Source organism: Lipotes vexillifer, unplaced genomic scaffold, assembly GCF_000442215.2.
Source record: "Lipotes vexillifer unplaced genomic scaffold, Lipotes_vexillifer_v1.1 scaffold225, whole genome shotgun sequence".
Lineage (NCBI taxonomy): Eukaryota > Metazoa > Chordata > Mammalia > Artiodactyla > Lipotidae > Lipotes > Lipotes vexillifer.
Window position 1 is genome coordinate 2,679,905 of NW_006787630.1, and position 12,180 is coordinate 2,692,084.

At 64.7% G+C, this 12,180-nt stretch overlaps 2 protein-coding genes across 2 annotated transcripts in view; both read left to right on the top strand.

The window, feature by feature from the left end:
* Window positions 1–3,898, top strand: part of MIER2 (MIER family member 2) — a 26,394-nt gene extending 22,496 nt beyond the window's left edge. The window contains exons 14-18 of the mRNA XM_007460456.1: window positions 75–169; window positions 1,811–1,935; window positions 2,016–2,149; window positions 2,951–3,389; window positions 3,877–3,898. Of these exons, the coding sequence (XP_007460518.1) occupies window positions 75–169; window positions 1,811–1,935; window positions 2,016–2,149; window positions 2,951–3,389; window positions 3,877–3,898 (815 nt within the window). The remainder of the gene's footprint in view (window positions 1–74; window positions 170–1,810; window positions 1,936–2,015; window positions 2,150–2,950; window positions 3,390–3,876) is intronic.
* Window positions 3,899–11,674: 7,776 nt separating this feature from the next.
* PLPP2 (phospholipid phosphatase 2) overlaps window positions 11,675–12,180 on the top strand; it is a 39,587-nt gene continuing 39,081 nt past the window's right edge. The window contains 1 exon segment of the mRNA XM_007460457.1: window positions 11,675–11,803. Coding sequence (XP_007460519.1) covers window positions 11,752–11,803 — 52 coding nt within the window. The 5' untranslated portion in view covers window positions 11,675–11,751.

Below are 12,180 nucleotides of genomic sequence, written 5' to 3' on the forward strand. Positions count from 1 at the left end.
CACCCCCGCCACGGACCGCGCTGACCAACTCGCCCCCGCCTCCCCCCCACCGCCCACTGCTCCAACCTTTGCAGACGGGCTGTGCGCCTGGAGCGAGGAGGAGTGCCGCAACTTCGAGCACGGCTTCCGTGTGCACGGCAAGAACTTCCACCTGATCCAGGCCAACAAGGTGAGGCCCTGCCCGCCTGCCCGCCTGCCCGCCTGCCCGCCGCGCCTCCTGGCCCGCTGGGGGCTGCTCTGGGGCTGGAGGGCTTGGCAGCCGGCACAGTTGTTGTCCACCTGCAGCGGGAGTCAGAACGAACCCCAGGCTCGTGGTGGGCTCCCCGGCTCATCTTCCTCTAGTTCCCCCATCCCCCGGAAAGGTTCCAATCTGGGGAAGGGTCTCGTGCCCACTGCCGGTCCCCCAGCGCTGACACCTGCCTGGATCTCCCCCATCACCCCCTTGCCGTGGGGACTGAGGGTCTCCATGTTCACTCCATCCAGGGACACACGCTCTCCCACCATTGCACCAAATAGGCATGACCGAAGTGGCTGCTAATGCCAGGTCCCCATGCCCGTCTCCACATGCATGTCCCCGTCCTCCCCAGGCCCGTGTCCCTAACACCAGGCCTGGGTCACTGGTCTCCCCACACCCCGCTTGTGTGCTCCCTGCCTGTGGCTCCCTTGTAACAACTCCCACGCTGACCTCTGTTGCTGCCCCGGCCCTCTGCCCCCAGCCCTGGACGTCTGCTTGGCCAGGCGCCCATGGCTCATCTGGGAACCTGGCTGTCCCTCTGCACCGTCACAGCGGCTCCCACACCGGCCCCTCGTCCCTGTCTTGTCTTGCTCCCCTGAGGCCGGCAGCCCTGGCCACTCCCACTCCCCACAGGTGGAGGAGCAGGGCCTGGCCGGCACCGGGCTCACGCTTGCCGTCTGGGCGTCTTCCCTGGGAGGTTGCAGCGGGTGAGGGGCCCTCGCGGGGCTCTGTAGGTCAGGGATGGTGCCCCCCTGACCAAATCCGGCACGGCCAGGCAGCACTTGGTCCTCTGGAACTGGCACCCGCGGCTCCCGACTCGCCTGTCCCATAGCGGAGGCCGCTTCTGCCCCAGAACCCGCTGGGCTGCTGCCTTTGTGTCCTGACCTGCCGTCTGCCGCACGCTCCCCCTCCCAGTTTAGGGCTGGTGGCCTCTCTCCCACCAGAGTCTCAGGTCTGCCGTGAAGCTGGCCTCGGGGAGGCTTGTTGCACGAGGGGGTTTTGGTGAGAAGATCAGGCAGTCCCTGGGTGCCCCTGCGCCTGCTTGTCTCAGCCCTCCCCGGGCGCGGGGGCTGGGTTCCGCGGTGGTGGGGTTGTCAGCTGCGGGCGCAGCCCTGGCCTTGCTGCGGGTGATCCTCCGAGATGGGAAGACGCCCCGATCGCTCACCCTGGACACGAGCCCGCGGGGCCACCTTGGCCTTCCAGGATGCAGGCCTGGCTTTTCGTGCTGCGTTATAAACATGCCCTCAAGTTGGCTCACGCACCCGGCGTGCCCTCGTGCAGACGGCTCTCCCTGGAGCGCCAGTGACGGCCCACGCTCAGCGAGAAGTGGGCTCGCACCGCGTGCTCTCTGGGCTGGGGTTGTCCGCCCCCCTCCGCCGGGCCCGTGAGGAACAGAGCGCACGTGGGTGCGGCCGTCCTCGGGGCATCTGGGGCGAGGGAGGCGGACGGTGGGCCTGGAGCCAAGGCCGGGCACAGAGCGGGGGCCGTGAGCTGGGGTGCTGAGCTGAGGGCACGGGGCAGTGGGCAGCAGGCCGGGAAGGGGCGGGGGGCCAGGCTGAGCGGCCCCGCCCGCAGGTGCGCACGCGGTCCGTGGGCGAGTGCGTGGAGTATTACTACCTGTGGAAGAAGTCTGCGCGCTACGACTACTTCTCGCAGCAGACGCGGCTGGGCCGCCGGAAGTACGGCCCATCGGGAGCCACGTACGTGCCGGGAGCCCGCGGGCCGGCGGGGGGCGCCCTGGCCTGAGGCAGCCCTGCCCTCACCTTTCCTCTCCCTGCAGGGACGCGGACCAGGACCTGGACGGCGGTGACCCCGATGGCCCCGGCCGCCCCCGCTCCTCGCCGCCCCTGCCTCTGCCCGCCACTGCCGACGGCCCGGGCCCTGAGCGGGACTCCCTGGCCCGGATGCGCACCGGTGAGTGGGGGGTGGCCCCTTTGCTTGGGGGCGTTTCTCCCCGGCAGCCCAGCCTGGGCTCGTGGACACGGAGGAGCGAGTGGCATCCGGGGGCCAATGTCCCTTCACCCCCACATGGTCTCACAGGGTGTCACACACGAGTCATCCTCGGGACTTGGATCTCCACATGGGGGTACGCTGTGCGGCCTGGGGCCCAAGTGGGGCTACTCTGCTGTCCAGGTGGGAGCCCAGGGGGTGTCGCACCCCCTTTGGTTTCTGGGCCCAGGGCCGTGCGGGAGCAGGACAGAGCCCAGGTGGCGACTGCAGTTTCTGAAGGGGACCTCAGGGGACAAGGATGCTGCTTTGTGGGTCTGCTGGACGCTGGGGCTTCCCCTGTTCTGGTTCCAGGGTCCAATTGGGTCTGTGGTGTGCCCGGGGGGTTGTCTGCGTGCCTGGCCCCACGGCCGTGTGCGGGAGCTCCTCGAGTCCACGCCCCTCTCACTCTGTGAACTGCTGCCTCCTGTCCTGCCCTAGAAGATGGGGGTCACGACCTTCCCAGGCGGGGTTCTTAGCCTCAGTGTGCCCTTCTGGTGTGACAGGGCTTCTCTGCATCCCTGTGTCTCTTACGTGTTCGTGTGAGAGCGTTTTGTGAGGAGGGGTCCTTGGCTTTGCTGGACCCGGCAGGTTGGAGCCCCGCACCGGGCACAGCCTGAGGTGACCGTGGCTTTTGGGCGAGCAGGCCTTACCGGGTTGCCCTTGACCCGGTGGAGCTGGGTGTGGGCATTGTCGGGGCCTGGCCACAGCCGTGTTCTTCCCCCACAGAGCCCCTGAGCATGGGCAGCAGCACGTCTGGGAGTCTCGGCGCACCCGGGGAGGCCCCCGACGGCCCCCCGTCCTCGGAGCCAGGGCCCTGTTCGTTCCAGCCACCGGACATAGACGCGCCCCCGGCCATGCCCCTGCCTCGGCGGCCCCCAGCCCTGGCTGAGCAGGCCTTCTACTCCCCGACCACGGCCGCTCCAGAGCCCGGTGCCAGCCCGAGGCTGGCTGTGGACTTGGCCCTGCCCAGGGCCCTCCCTGAGGAGCTGCCCCTCATCTCCAGCCACGTGGATATGGACGGAGAGCCCGAGGAGGCCGTGGCCCCCGCACAGGTGGCTTTGTCGGTTGCCGAGTTTGGGCTCATCGGCATCGGGGATGTGAATCCCTTCCTGGCCGCGCACCCCACGTGCCCGGCCCCTGCGCTGCACTCGGAGCCCCTGTCACAGTGAGTGCGGCCCCACCCCCCCCACCCCAAGCTGCTGTACCCCAGCCTCAGGCCAAGCTGAGGCCAGCGGGAGGGGTTGCCCCCGGGGCCCGAGGTTGGCGTGGCCCCTCAGAGCAGGCTGGTGGTTTCTTCAGCTTTATTCTGTTTTTTACTTGGTTCATTTATCTTCCTGGCTAGGTAACACATTCATGTGGCTCAAAATCCAAGAAGGTACAAACGGGGCCAGTGCCAGGTTCCTCCTGGCCCTGCCGAGCTGCCAGCCCTCCCAGCCCTCCCCAGGCGGCCGAGGACAGTGCTGCCTCGAGAGGGGGAGGCCTGGCAGCTGTGCGGGCTGTCGGGGCGGCGTCTGCCCGGTGAGGCGGGGGCGGGGCGACGGTCCAGCCCGCATCCCGCCCACGCCACCACCACCACCCCCCACCACCACCGTGCGGGGCCTCTTGCTCTGGGGTTGCACTGACCTCCTGTCTCTGCCTCTCTCCCCCTGCAGCTGTAACGTGATGACCTGTTGATCCCTGGCCACAGGCGGGCGTGTGTGGCCCAGATTGGACTTGGGGGCCGCCGTGAGGCCTGCCTGTCAGTCTTCCTGACCCTCCCCTCCTCGCGGGCCTCCGGTAGCTCCTCTGCTCAGAGCACGTCAAGGACCGGGCTGAGCGGTGGCCCCTCCCCGTGCCACACACGCACCAGCACTGCTGCCTGGCTCCAGCCTCTGCGCCCACCACGGGACCCGTCAGGCTGGGCGCGGAGGGCTGGCCCAGCCAGCCAGCAGAGGCGAGGAAGGCGTCCCGGCCCCACCAGGGACGTGGGGAGGTGGGGCCGGATGCCGCCCCTACCAGCAGCAGCCTCCGCCGGCACCCTCGGCACTCTGCTCGCCCGTCTCCCTGCGCCTGGCCAGACTTCGGGCTGCCCCCGCCCACGGCTCAGGGGGCAGCTGCTACTCGGTGCCAAACCCTGTGGGGCACAGAGCCATATACCTCGATGTCGGCCCGCCCCGCCCTGACGTCCACCCGCTCTCTCCACTTCAGGAAAAGCCGCACTTTATGCCCCCACCCCACCCCCACCTCCACCCCGGGGCCCCCGGCAGCCTCGGGCGTGGGTCTGAGGACGCAGAATTCACAGCCCCTTGGTACCGAGGCCTGTCGCCTGCCGCACTGAGGGGCCCGGCTCCAGCCCGTTTCCCTGATGCCCTAGGTCGTGTTTCTGTTGAGGCTTCCCAGCAAGATGGCTTGGGGTCCTGGGCCTTCTCTCTAGCCTCCTCGTTTTATTTATGTTTCTGTTTACAAATCGGAGTGGGGTCCTCCAGGGGCAGGGCAGCGCTCCCGGCCCCGGTGTCACCAAGGGGGGGGCTTTGGCTCGAGCCCGTCCGCAGGGCCGGACTCGACCTTCCCTCGGCCCACCAAGGACCACACTGTGAAGTGACAACTGCCTTGATCCCCTTGCTGTTTTATTTATTAAACTTGATTTGAAGCCCCGTGGGTGCCTCGTGGTGGGTCAGGTGGGTGGGACGCGAGGAGGTGCTGGTCCCTCGGTGGACCCCATGCTGGGCCCCATCCAGGGACCTGCGGGCACGGGGGTCGTGGGGGAGCATGCTCTGTGTCTCAGTCACGGTGCGAGGGAGGTGACCACGCAAGTGGAGGTGACTTTCAAGCTGGACCCTGACGGGGACAGGCCTGCCTGTGAGCGCGAGGCTGGGGCCTCACACGTGTGGGGCAGGGGCCCCTGTGGAGACTGGACGGGTGGGGTGAGGGCCGCCTGGATGGGGAGGGAGGCCGAGTAGAGGAGGCTCGGGGGCCAGTCGTGCTGGGTGTGTGCAGTCGGGGGTCAGTCCCGGCAGAGCTGGCTGTGCCAGCGTGGGAGCCCGGGGCATTTGGGTGGGATGGGAGGGATTGGAATGGTTGTGATGGAGATTTCGGCCTGTTCACGCTTTCAGTGCTTCAGAGGTGGTGTTTGCTGTCCTCTGGTTTCCTCCTCTCTCAGTAAGTGCCCTTTCCAGGCTGGCTTCTTGCCTGGCTCTGTGCGTTTAAGGTTCCTCCGTGGCTGTTGGTGGCTTCGTTTTTCACTTCTTCGTGCTGAACGTGTGTTTTCTGGAATGGACTGTGGCGTTGTTCCGCTCGCCTGCCCGAGGGCAACTCGGTGTCCCCGGTGTGGCGGCGGTGGACGCAGCGCCCATAAGCCCCCGTGTGCGGGTGTGTGTTTGGTGAATACCCAGGAGCTGGACCGCGTGGCGGTTCCCTTGTGCTTTTGTGAGAACCTCCAGGGTGGCTGCCCCTCCGTGCGCCCCTGCCTGAGGCTGCCCGGCCCTGCAGCGCTTGGGGCTGTCGGGACCGTCCCAAGAGGTGCTTCCCACGGCCCCCAAAGGCAGGCTCACCCTCCTGAGGCAGGAAGTGAGTCTGCGCAGTGTGCTCTCGGCGCTCGTTAGCTGAAAATGTCCGTACCCCTCCTTGGTTTTTCAAGCACAGTTTTTCTTTTTAGCTTGGTATAAGATTCTAGGTTTCCTTTTTTTCTTTCGGCATTTTTAAGATGTTCCATTTATTCCTGGGTTCTCTTGTTTCTGACGAGAAATTTGGCATTTTCACTTGTGTTCCCTAAATACGATGTCTTTTTTTTCCTACCGTGATTTTCTCTGTATGTTTGGATGTGTTGCGCCCGGTGTTTCATACATGGAGCTCCTTGGACCTGAGGGTTGATGCCTTTCATCACTGGGGGGGCTTCCTGGCTGTCATGTGTCAGGTGTTTCTGCTGCCCCTTCTGGACTCTGCTTCTGGGTCCCTGGTTACTCAGCAGACCCCTGTCGTCGTCTGCAGACTCTGCATGTGTCGTCCTGTGCTCCTTGTGAGTCTGGACCCGTCCTTGCTCCCTATCCCTCCTTCCACTGCTCCAGGCTGCCACCTGGCCCGTCCCGCTGCGTCTGTGACGCCTACGCTGTATACTTTGATTCTAGTATTTGCAGTTGTTTTTTTCTGTATTTTTGCTGAAATTCTCCAATATTTTCTTGTACATTCTTTATCCTTTTTACTTTAAACCTTGGGATAGTTCACCATCTGGGCTATTCCTGGACACACGTCTCTTAACTGTTTTCCCATGGTTATGGGTCACAGCGTCTCCCATTCTTGTGGTTATTTTAAAGGAGTCTCTTGCTTAGTGTCGGCTCAGATCTTGCCAGTGCCCTGCCCGGCCTCCCTGTGGCAGGAGGGGTCTTCAGATTGGCTGGGCGGGGGCCACCTCCTCCCCTCATGTGGTCGGACAGGCCTCCCAGGGAGGGGCCGGCGTTCCGGGTTGGGGGGAGTGACAGGAGCACAGAGCACGTGGGCAGGAAGGGTGGCAGCTGGGCCCACGGGAGAGGCTGTCCCTCTAGGCCCGGGGACTGGAAATCTGCTTGCAAGGTAACAGGGGCCTCCGAGGCTCCTGAGCTGGTGCAGAGTGACCGTCGCTCCCCTCAGGGGCATTGTCTGCTGACCAGGAGGAACCTTCCGTACTGTTCGTCATCGCTGGACGTCGTGTACAAAGAGGCCCTGAAAATGGAGCGGGAGGCGACGTGCCGTCCACCTCTGGTTCAGGGGTCTTGGTGGTGAGCCAGGCCCTGCCTGCCTGCAGGTCCACTCGTTTCCATCCCAGACCCGAGGGCAGAGTCGCCAGCTGCACCGCACCACACCCAGGTCCCCTGTTCCATCCCCGGTGGTAGGGGACACCTGCACAGCCTCTGGGATGGGCTTCTTACAAAGAGAAGCGTCGTTGTACTTTTACTGTTACTGCTTTCCAGGTTGTCCAGGGTTTTCTCCATTCTACACAGCGGGGAGTAGAGCTCTTCTGTGACCTATGTTCTAACCATACCGGGCGCTTGGTTTGAGGGGCCTTCCCAGGGGACATGCCAGGATTCCATGGCCTGGAATCAGGTGACCCTGATTCCAGCCCCTCTGCTGAAGGAGGCTGGCATGAGCCAGGGCCACACTGGAGGCTGGACCCACAGGCAGCTCCCGGGGTTGGGAGGGGGGCGGAGGAGGTGGCCCAAGCTGACAGTCCTGGGCTGGGGCCTCGGCCTCCTTGGCCCAGGACCCTGGGCTCTGGAGTGGGACTGGGCTGTCCAGACCCGACCCCACTGTTTAGCCAACGCTTCTGTCCCCACAGTTCTTGTTTTCCTGGTTTGTGGTTCTGGGATGGGGCTGCCAGATGAAATACTGGGCACCCAGTTAGATTTGAATCACAGGTAGACAGATATTTCGGTGTAAGTATATCCCATATAACATTTGGCACATACTTATGGTAACAAGTGATTTGTCGCTTATCTGGGATTCAAATTTAACGGGGTCCTGTGCGTGTCCTCGTTGAAACTGGCAGCCCTATTGCTGGGCTGCTGTACGGATATGGAGCCTGGGCGCCTGGCACGTCGGATGCCCGGTGAATGTCCAGAGGTCGGGGCTGGGCTGTGGCTTTGTCCAGCAGAGTCCGCTCCCGTCCCACCAGTCTGGGGGCTGACTGGAGCCTGTAGTGCCTCCCTGTCTCGGGGGTCCAGTGGGTGGGGCTTGGCCAAGCCAGCCCCTGGAGTAACCCTCCCCCCCGAAGCAGAATTGGAGGGTGGGCAGTGGTGGCTCCAGAGCCGGAGTGTGGAGGCGTCTGCGGGGGTCCGATGCCTGCTCACACAGCCCCCGCCCCCCGTAGTTGGAGCCGCAGCCCTTGCTCAGAGGAGACTTGGGATCGAGCTCCATGGTGAGCACTTGGGAAGTGAACTCAGCCCCTGCTCCGGTGGGCTGTCCCTACTGGGCGACACACAGGACAGTGGTGGGGTCACGGACAGGGGGTTCTTGGCCTCTGAGGTTTGGAGGACTCCTCCTGCGCCGCCCGTGTCACTTTTCCTCGTCAGTCATAACCTGCCTGAAGGACCCGGGCCCGTGGCTTTGCGGGCAGGGACGGAGGGGTGCGGTGGGAGCTTGACAGCATGCTCGATGGTGTGACCTGCCCTGTCTTCCCTCGTTTCTTGAGAAGCAGGTGGAGACCAGGTCTCGTGAAGACGGCTCTGTGACGGTCTTGCACGGCTGTGATCCTGCGAGAGTTCGGGCTCTGGCCCCTGGGCTGTTCGTTGCTCATGGGCTCACCCTCATTCAGAAGCAGTGACTGAGCGCCGGGTCTGTGCTGTCCTGCCTCCTGGGGCTCAAGCCTGGGGGTCGGCAGATACAGTCTGAGAGCACAGGACGGGTGGGGAGGGCACCGTGAGGTCGGGGTGGCCTGCACGAGGGGCAACGTCACTGGGACAGGCTCCCGAATGGGGACTCAGTGCTAAACCGGGAAGGTCACCCTGTCCGCGAGCGGAAGGTGGTGTGCCCTTGAGGGGTGGCGGGGTCGTGGGCGCAACCGCGGTTCTGGGATTCCGGGTGAATTGACGCTGGGTTGTGACGGAAGCCCACCTTAGGTGCCCACCTCCACCATTTTGTCTAGTGCTTCCTAGCGGGGCAGGCCACTGGCCAGGCACTTCACTATGACCCCAGGGCGGGCGCTGGCCTGTGCCCATCGTGCAGATGGAGAGACTGAGGCGCCGACTGCCCGCTTAGCCTTCCTTGCCTGGACGTGCCCGGCACAGCCACCTGGGGTACAGCCTGGGCTCCAGGACCCTCAGCAGGGATGGAGGCCCGTGTCAAGGAGCTGACTCCAGGGTGGCCTGAGCCCCACGAGAAGTGTAGAGAGAGGCGGGGCTGCAGGCTGCACTCAGGGGGCACCTACTGTGTGCCAGCACCTTTCTGCCCACGCCCAGCACCTCTTCCTTGAGACAAGCCTGGGCCCCTCAGGTGGGGGGCGGCAGCAGGGCAGCGGTGACCGCCAGGCACAAGGGGAGGCCCGGTCTCCAGGAGACACAGGTGAGGCTCTCGGGCCCCAGCTAGGGGCTCGGTTACATCATGCCGCCGAGCCCGGCTCCCCGTGGGGCGGGCCTTGCTGGTGCTGGGGGATTCCCCAGCTAGCCCTAGTTTTAACCCCTCATCCTGATCCTTGCTGCCCTCACCACATTTTGACCTTGATCCCGCCCAGGTATTTTAAGGGCAGGGTGAGACAGGTCATCAGGGAGGGGAGGGTGGCCACATCTGCTCCAGCCGCATGGTCTCCCTTCAGCCACTTGGTCTCCTGGCTCGTCAGGAACAGGCCATGCTCCTTCCCACCCAGTCTCTGCCCGCGGGAGCCTCCCCTGGAGCCTCTGGGGTTCAACCCCGCGGTCTCCACCCTGGCCGGGCCCCACCACACTCCTCTTTGGCTGGCCCCACCCGGCACTCAGTAGATGCTTAATAAAGAAGCCCGCATTTCATTGATGCCAGTATCATGTTGTACCTTCTCTACCTAAACTGAAAGTGTCAAGACCTCACAGAGAGGAGTAGTCACTCGATTGCCACAAGGCTAAAGTGAAGAAAGTGCCATGATAATGACGCCGGCTCACAGTCACGTAACATGTATGCCAGGTACCTTCACACGTATAATTCCGTTGCATGAATGAATGAAGGGATGAAAGAATGACAGGGCCCACCCCTCCCTGTGATTACAGCGGGAGGACCCAGGGGACAGAGCCGGAGCCTTCCCGGGGCGGGGCCACGCTGGCAGGAAGGAGTCCAGGGCTGCTGCATCCCCCTGAGCCTGAAACTGGTCCCTGGCGACAGCCCCACCCCTGCTCAGACAGAAAAAAATCTTCCGGGCAAGTAATCTGATTCTTCTGGCCGCCTTGGAGGAAGTCTGGGGCTGAGGGAGGAAGCTGCATTTTTAGGATGTGCCTTCCCAACTCCTCAGGGTGTGCGGCTGGAAAGGGGGGGCTGCTGGGATGTGCTTCCCGCACTGTCTCCGCCACGCCGCAGGCAGAAAATCCAGGTCCAGCAGCTTCCATGCAGAACCTTGTTATGTCCTGGGGGTGGGCTGAGTTATTTTGAGTGTGTGTGTGTGTTGGGGGCGGTGTCTGATGGCCTGCTTAGGGAAAGTTGTTCCAGAGTTCAGGGGCCTCGGCCCAGAGACACCCCCCTCAACCCCACCGTCTGGGCAATGGTGGAGGAGCCACAGATCAGCTGTGCATTGTCGCCCCCACCCCCCCACCCCAACACCCTGGCTCCCAACCCTCACTCCCCCCACGGTGCAGGCGGCTGTTCATCCTCCCAGGAAGCAGGGTCAGGGATTCTGAGTTCACGTCTCAGCAGCTTGACCTTGGGCCAGGGGATGCCCTTCTCTAGAAGTGGCTTCCTTCATCTCTAAAATAAAGCCGGGAAACATCTTTCTGTTTTAAGATTGTTGGAGGGGGTGGGCCGGTGAACGTGGTTTGGGGGTGGGGCTGGGGCCAGTCTGCCTGGGTTCAAAGCCCAGCCCTGCCTCTTGCCACTGTGTGACCTTGAGAGAGTGGCAGAACCTCCCTCGTGTCTCGCCAGGTCCAGGCAGGGCTCTCCAGGAGGTGGTGACACTCCCCGAGGCCTCTCATTTGGTTCCAGCCCCAAGGATCCCGTGTGCGTGTGTGGACCTCCTGCGCCTCCCAGCCCAGGGCTGCCTCCGGACCCGGTGGGCGTGCAGGGCACAGACCCTAACCCTACCCTTCCTAGCGTGAGGGCAAGTTCCTACCGCCCGCACGATTTGCTCCCTGTAAAAGGGGGTAGGAAGTGTGCCACCCAGGAGAAGGGCCTGGCACAAACAGGGTGGGTGTTGAGGAACTTTCTTTCCCATGCCAGGGATGGAAGGGCTGCAAGGATTTTAAGCATCAGGAGGAAAGAAAAATACCCCTGCAGTTAAGCCGTGACACCCCCCATCTATTTGTAGGCACTTCCTGATTCAGACATATTCAGACAGGCACACAGGAGCTCAGTGCCCCAAAGAGGAAACCGAGGCGCAGCCTGCGGGAGCCCGAGCTCCGTCCTCCTCCACACCCCTTCCTGCTGGCCTGTCCGTTCACCCCTCACTCATTCCTTCGTTTGTTCGTTTCTTCTCCCGACCCTCGACTCAGCCGACCCAATCCGTGGGTGACCGAGGCGTGCGGCCGGACGCGGACGCTCTGGGGTGACGCCGGACTAGCCGCCCCTGAGCCTCAGCCTCCCGGCGCGGGGCGGCGGAAGGGCTGGGCACCGACGACCCCTCTCCCCCTCCCCCAGCTCGGAGACCCGCGGCCCCTGCAGCCGCGGGCCTCGTACCGACACTGTTGCCCCGCCATCCCCGCGCTCTCCCCACGCCCCTCCTCCCCGCGCGCATCGGGCGGGGCGGAGGCAGAGTCCGCCCCCTCCCCTCGGAGGCTCCGCCCCGCCCTCTGCTCCCCTGCCCTGCCCGCCCCTCCCGGGTTGGGCCAGGCTTCCCGGCCATGTGACCCCGCGGCCCGTCTGGGACGCGACGGGACGCGCTGGGACGGGCGCTGGGGGTCGCGGGCGGCATGGAGCGGAGGTGGGTCTTCGTGCTGCTCGACGTGCTGTGCGTGCTGGTCGGTAAGAGCCGCGGGGTCCCGGGAGTGTGTGTGAGGACCCTTTCCCAGGCGGGCCCATCCCCGGTCCCCACAAAGTTTTGTAGGACGGGCTGGGGGCTGCAGCGGCCCTATCTCTCGGAGGCCCCCTGGAGGTGGGGGGAGCCGGGGGAGGACCCTCGGGCCGCGGATCGAGCAACGCGCCCCCGCCCCGCGTGCCGCGGCGCCCGCGCGCGCCCTCCCAGGCCTCAGTTTCCCCCGCGCATCCCCGGTCGGAGGGGGTCGGTGTCCCCCGCCCGCGGCAGCAGGAAGTCGCTGCCGGGGGCCCCCCGTGCCTCCCCCTCCCGCCCTGCGCGGCCCGGCCCGGGCGGTGATTCACGCGGGCGTCGGCTGGGCTCGGGC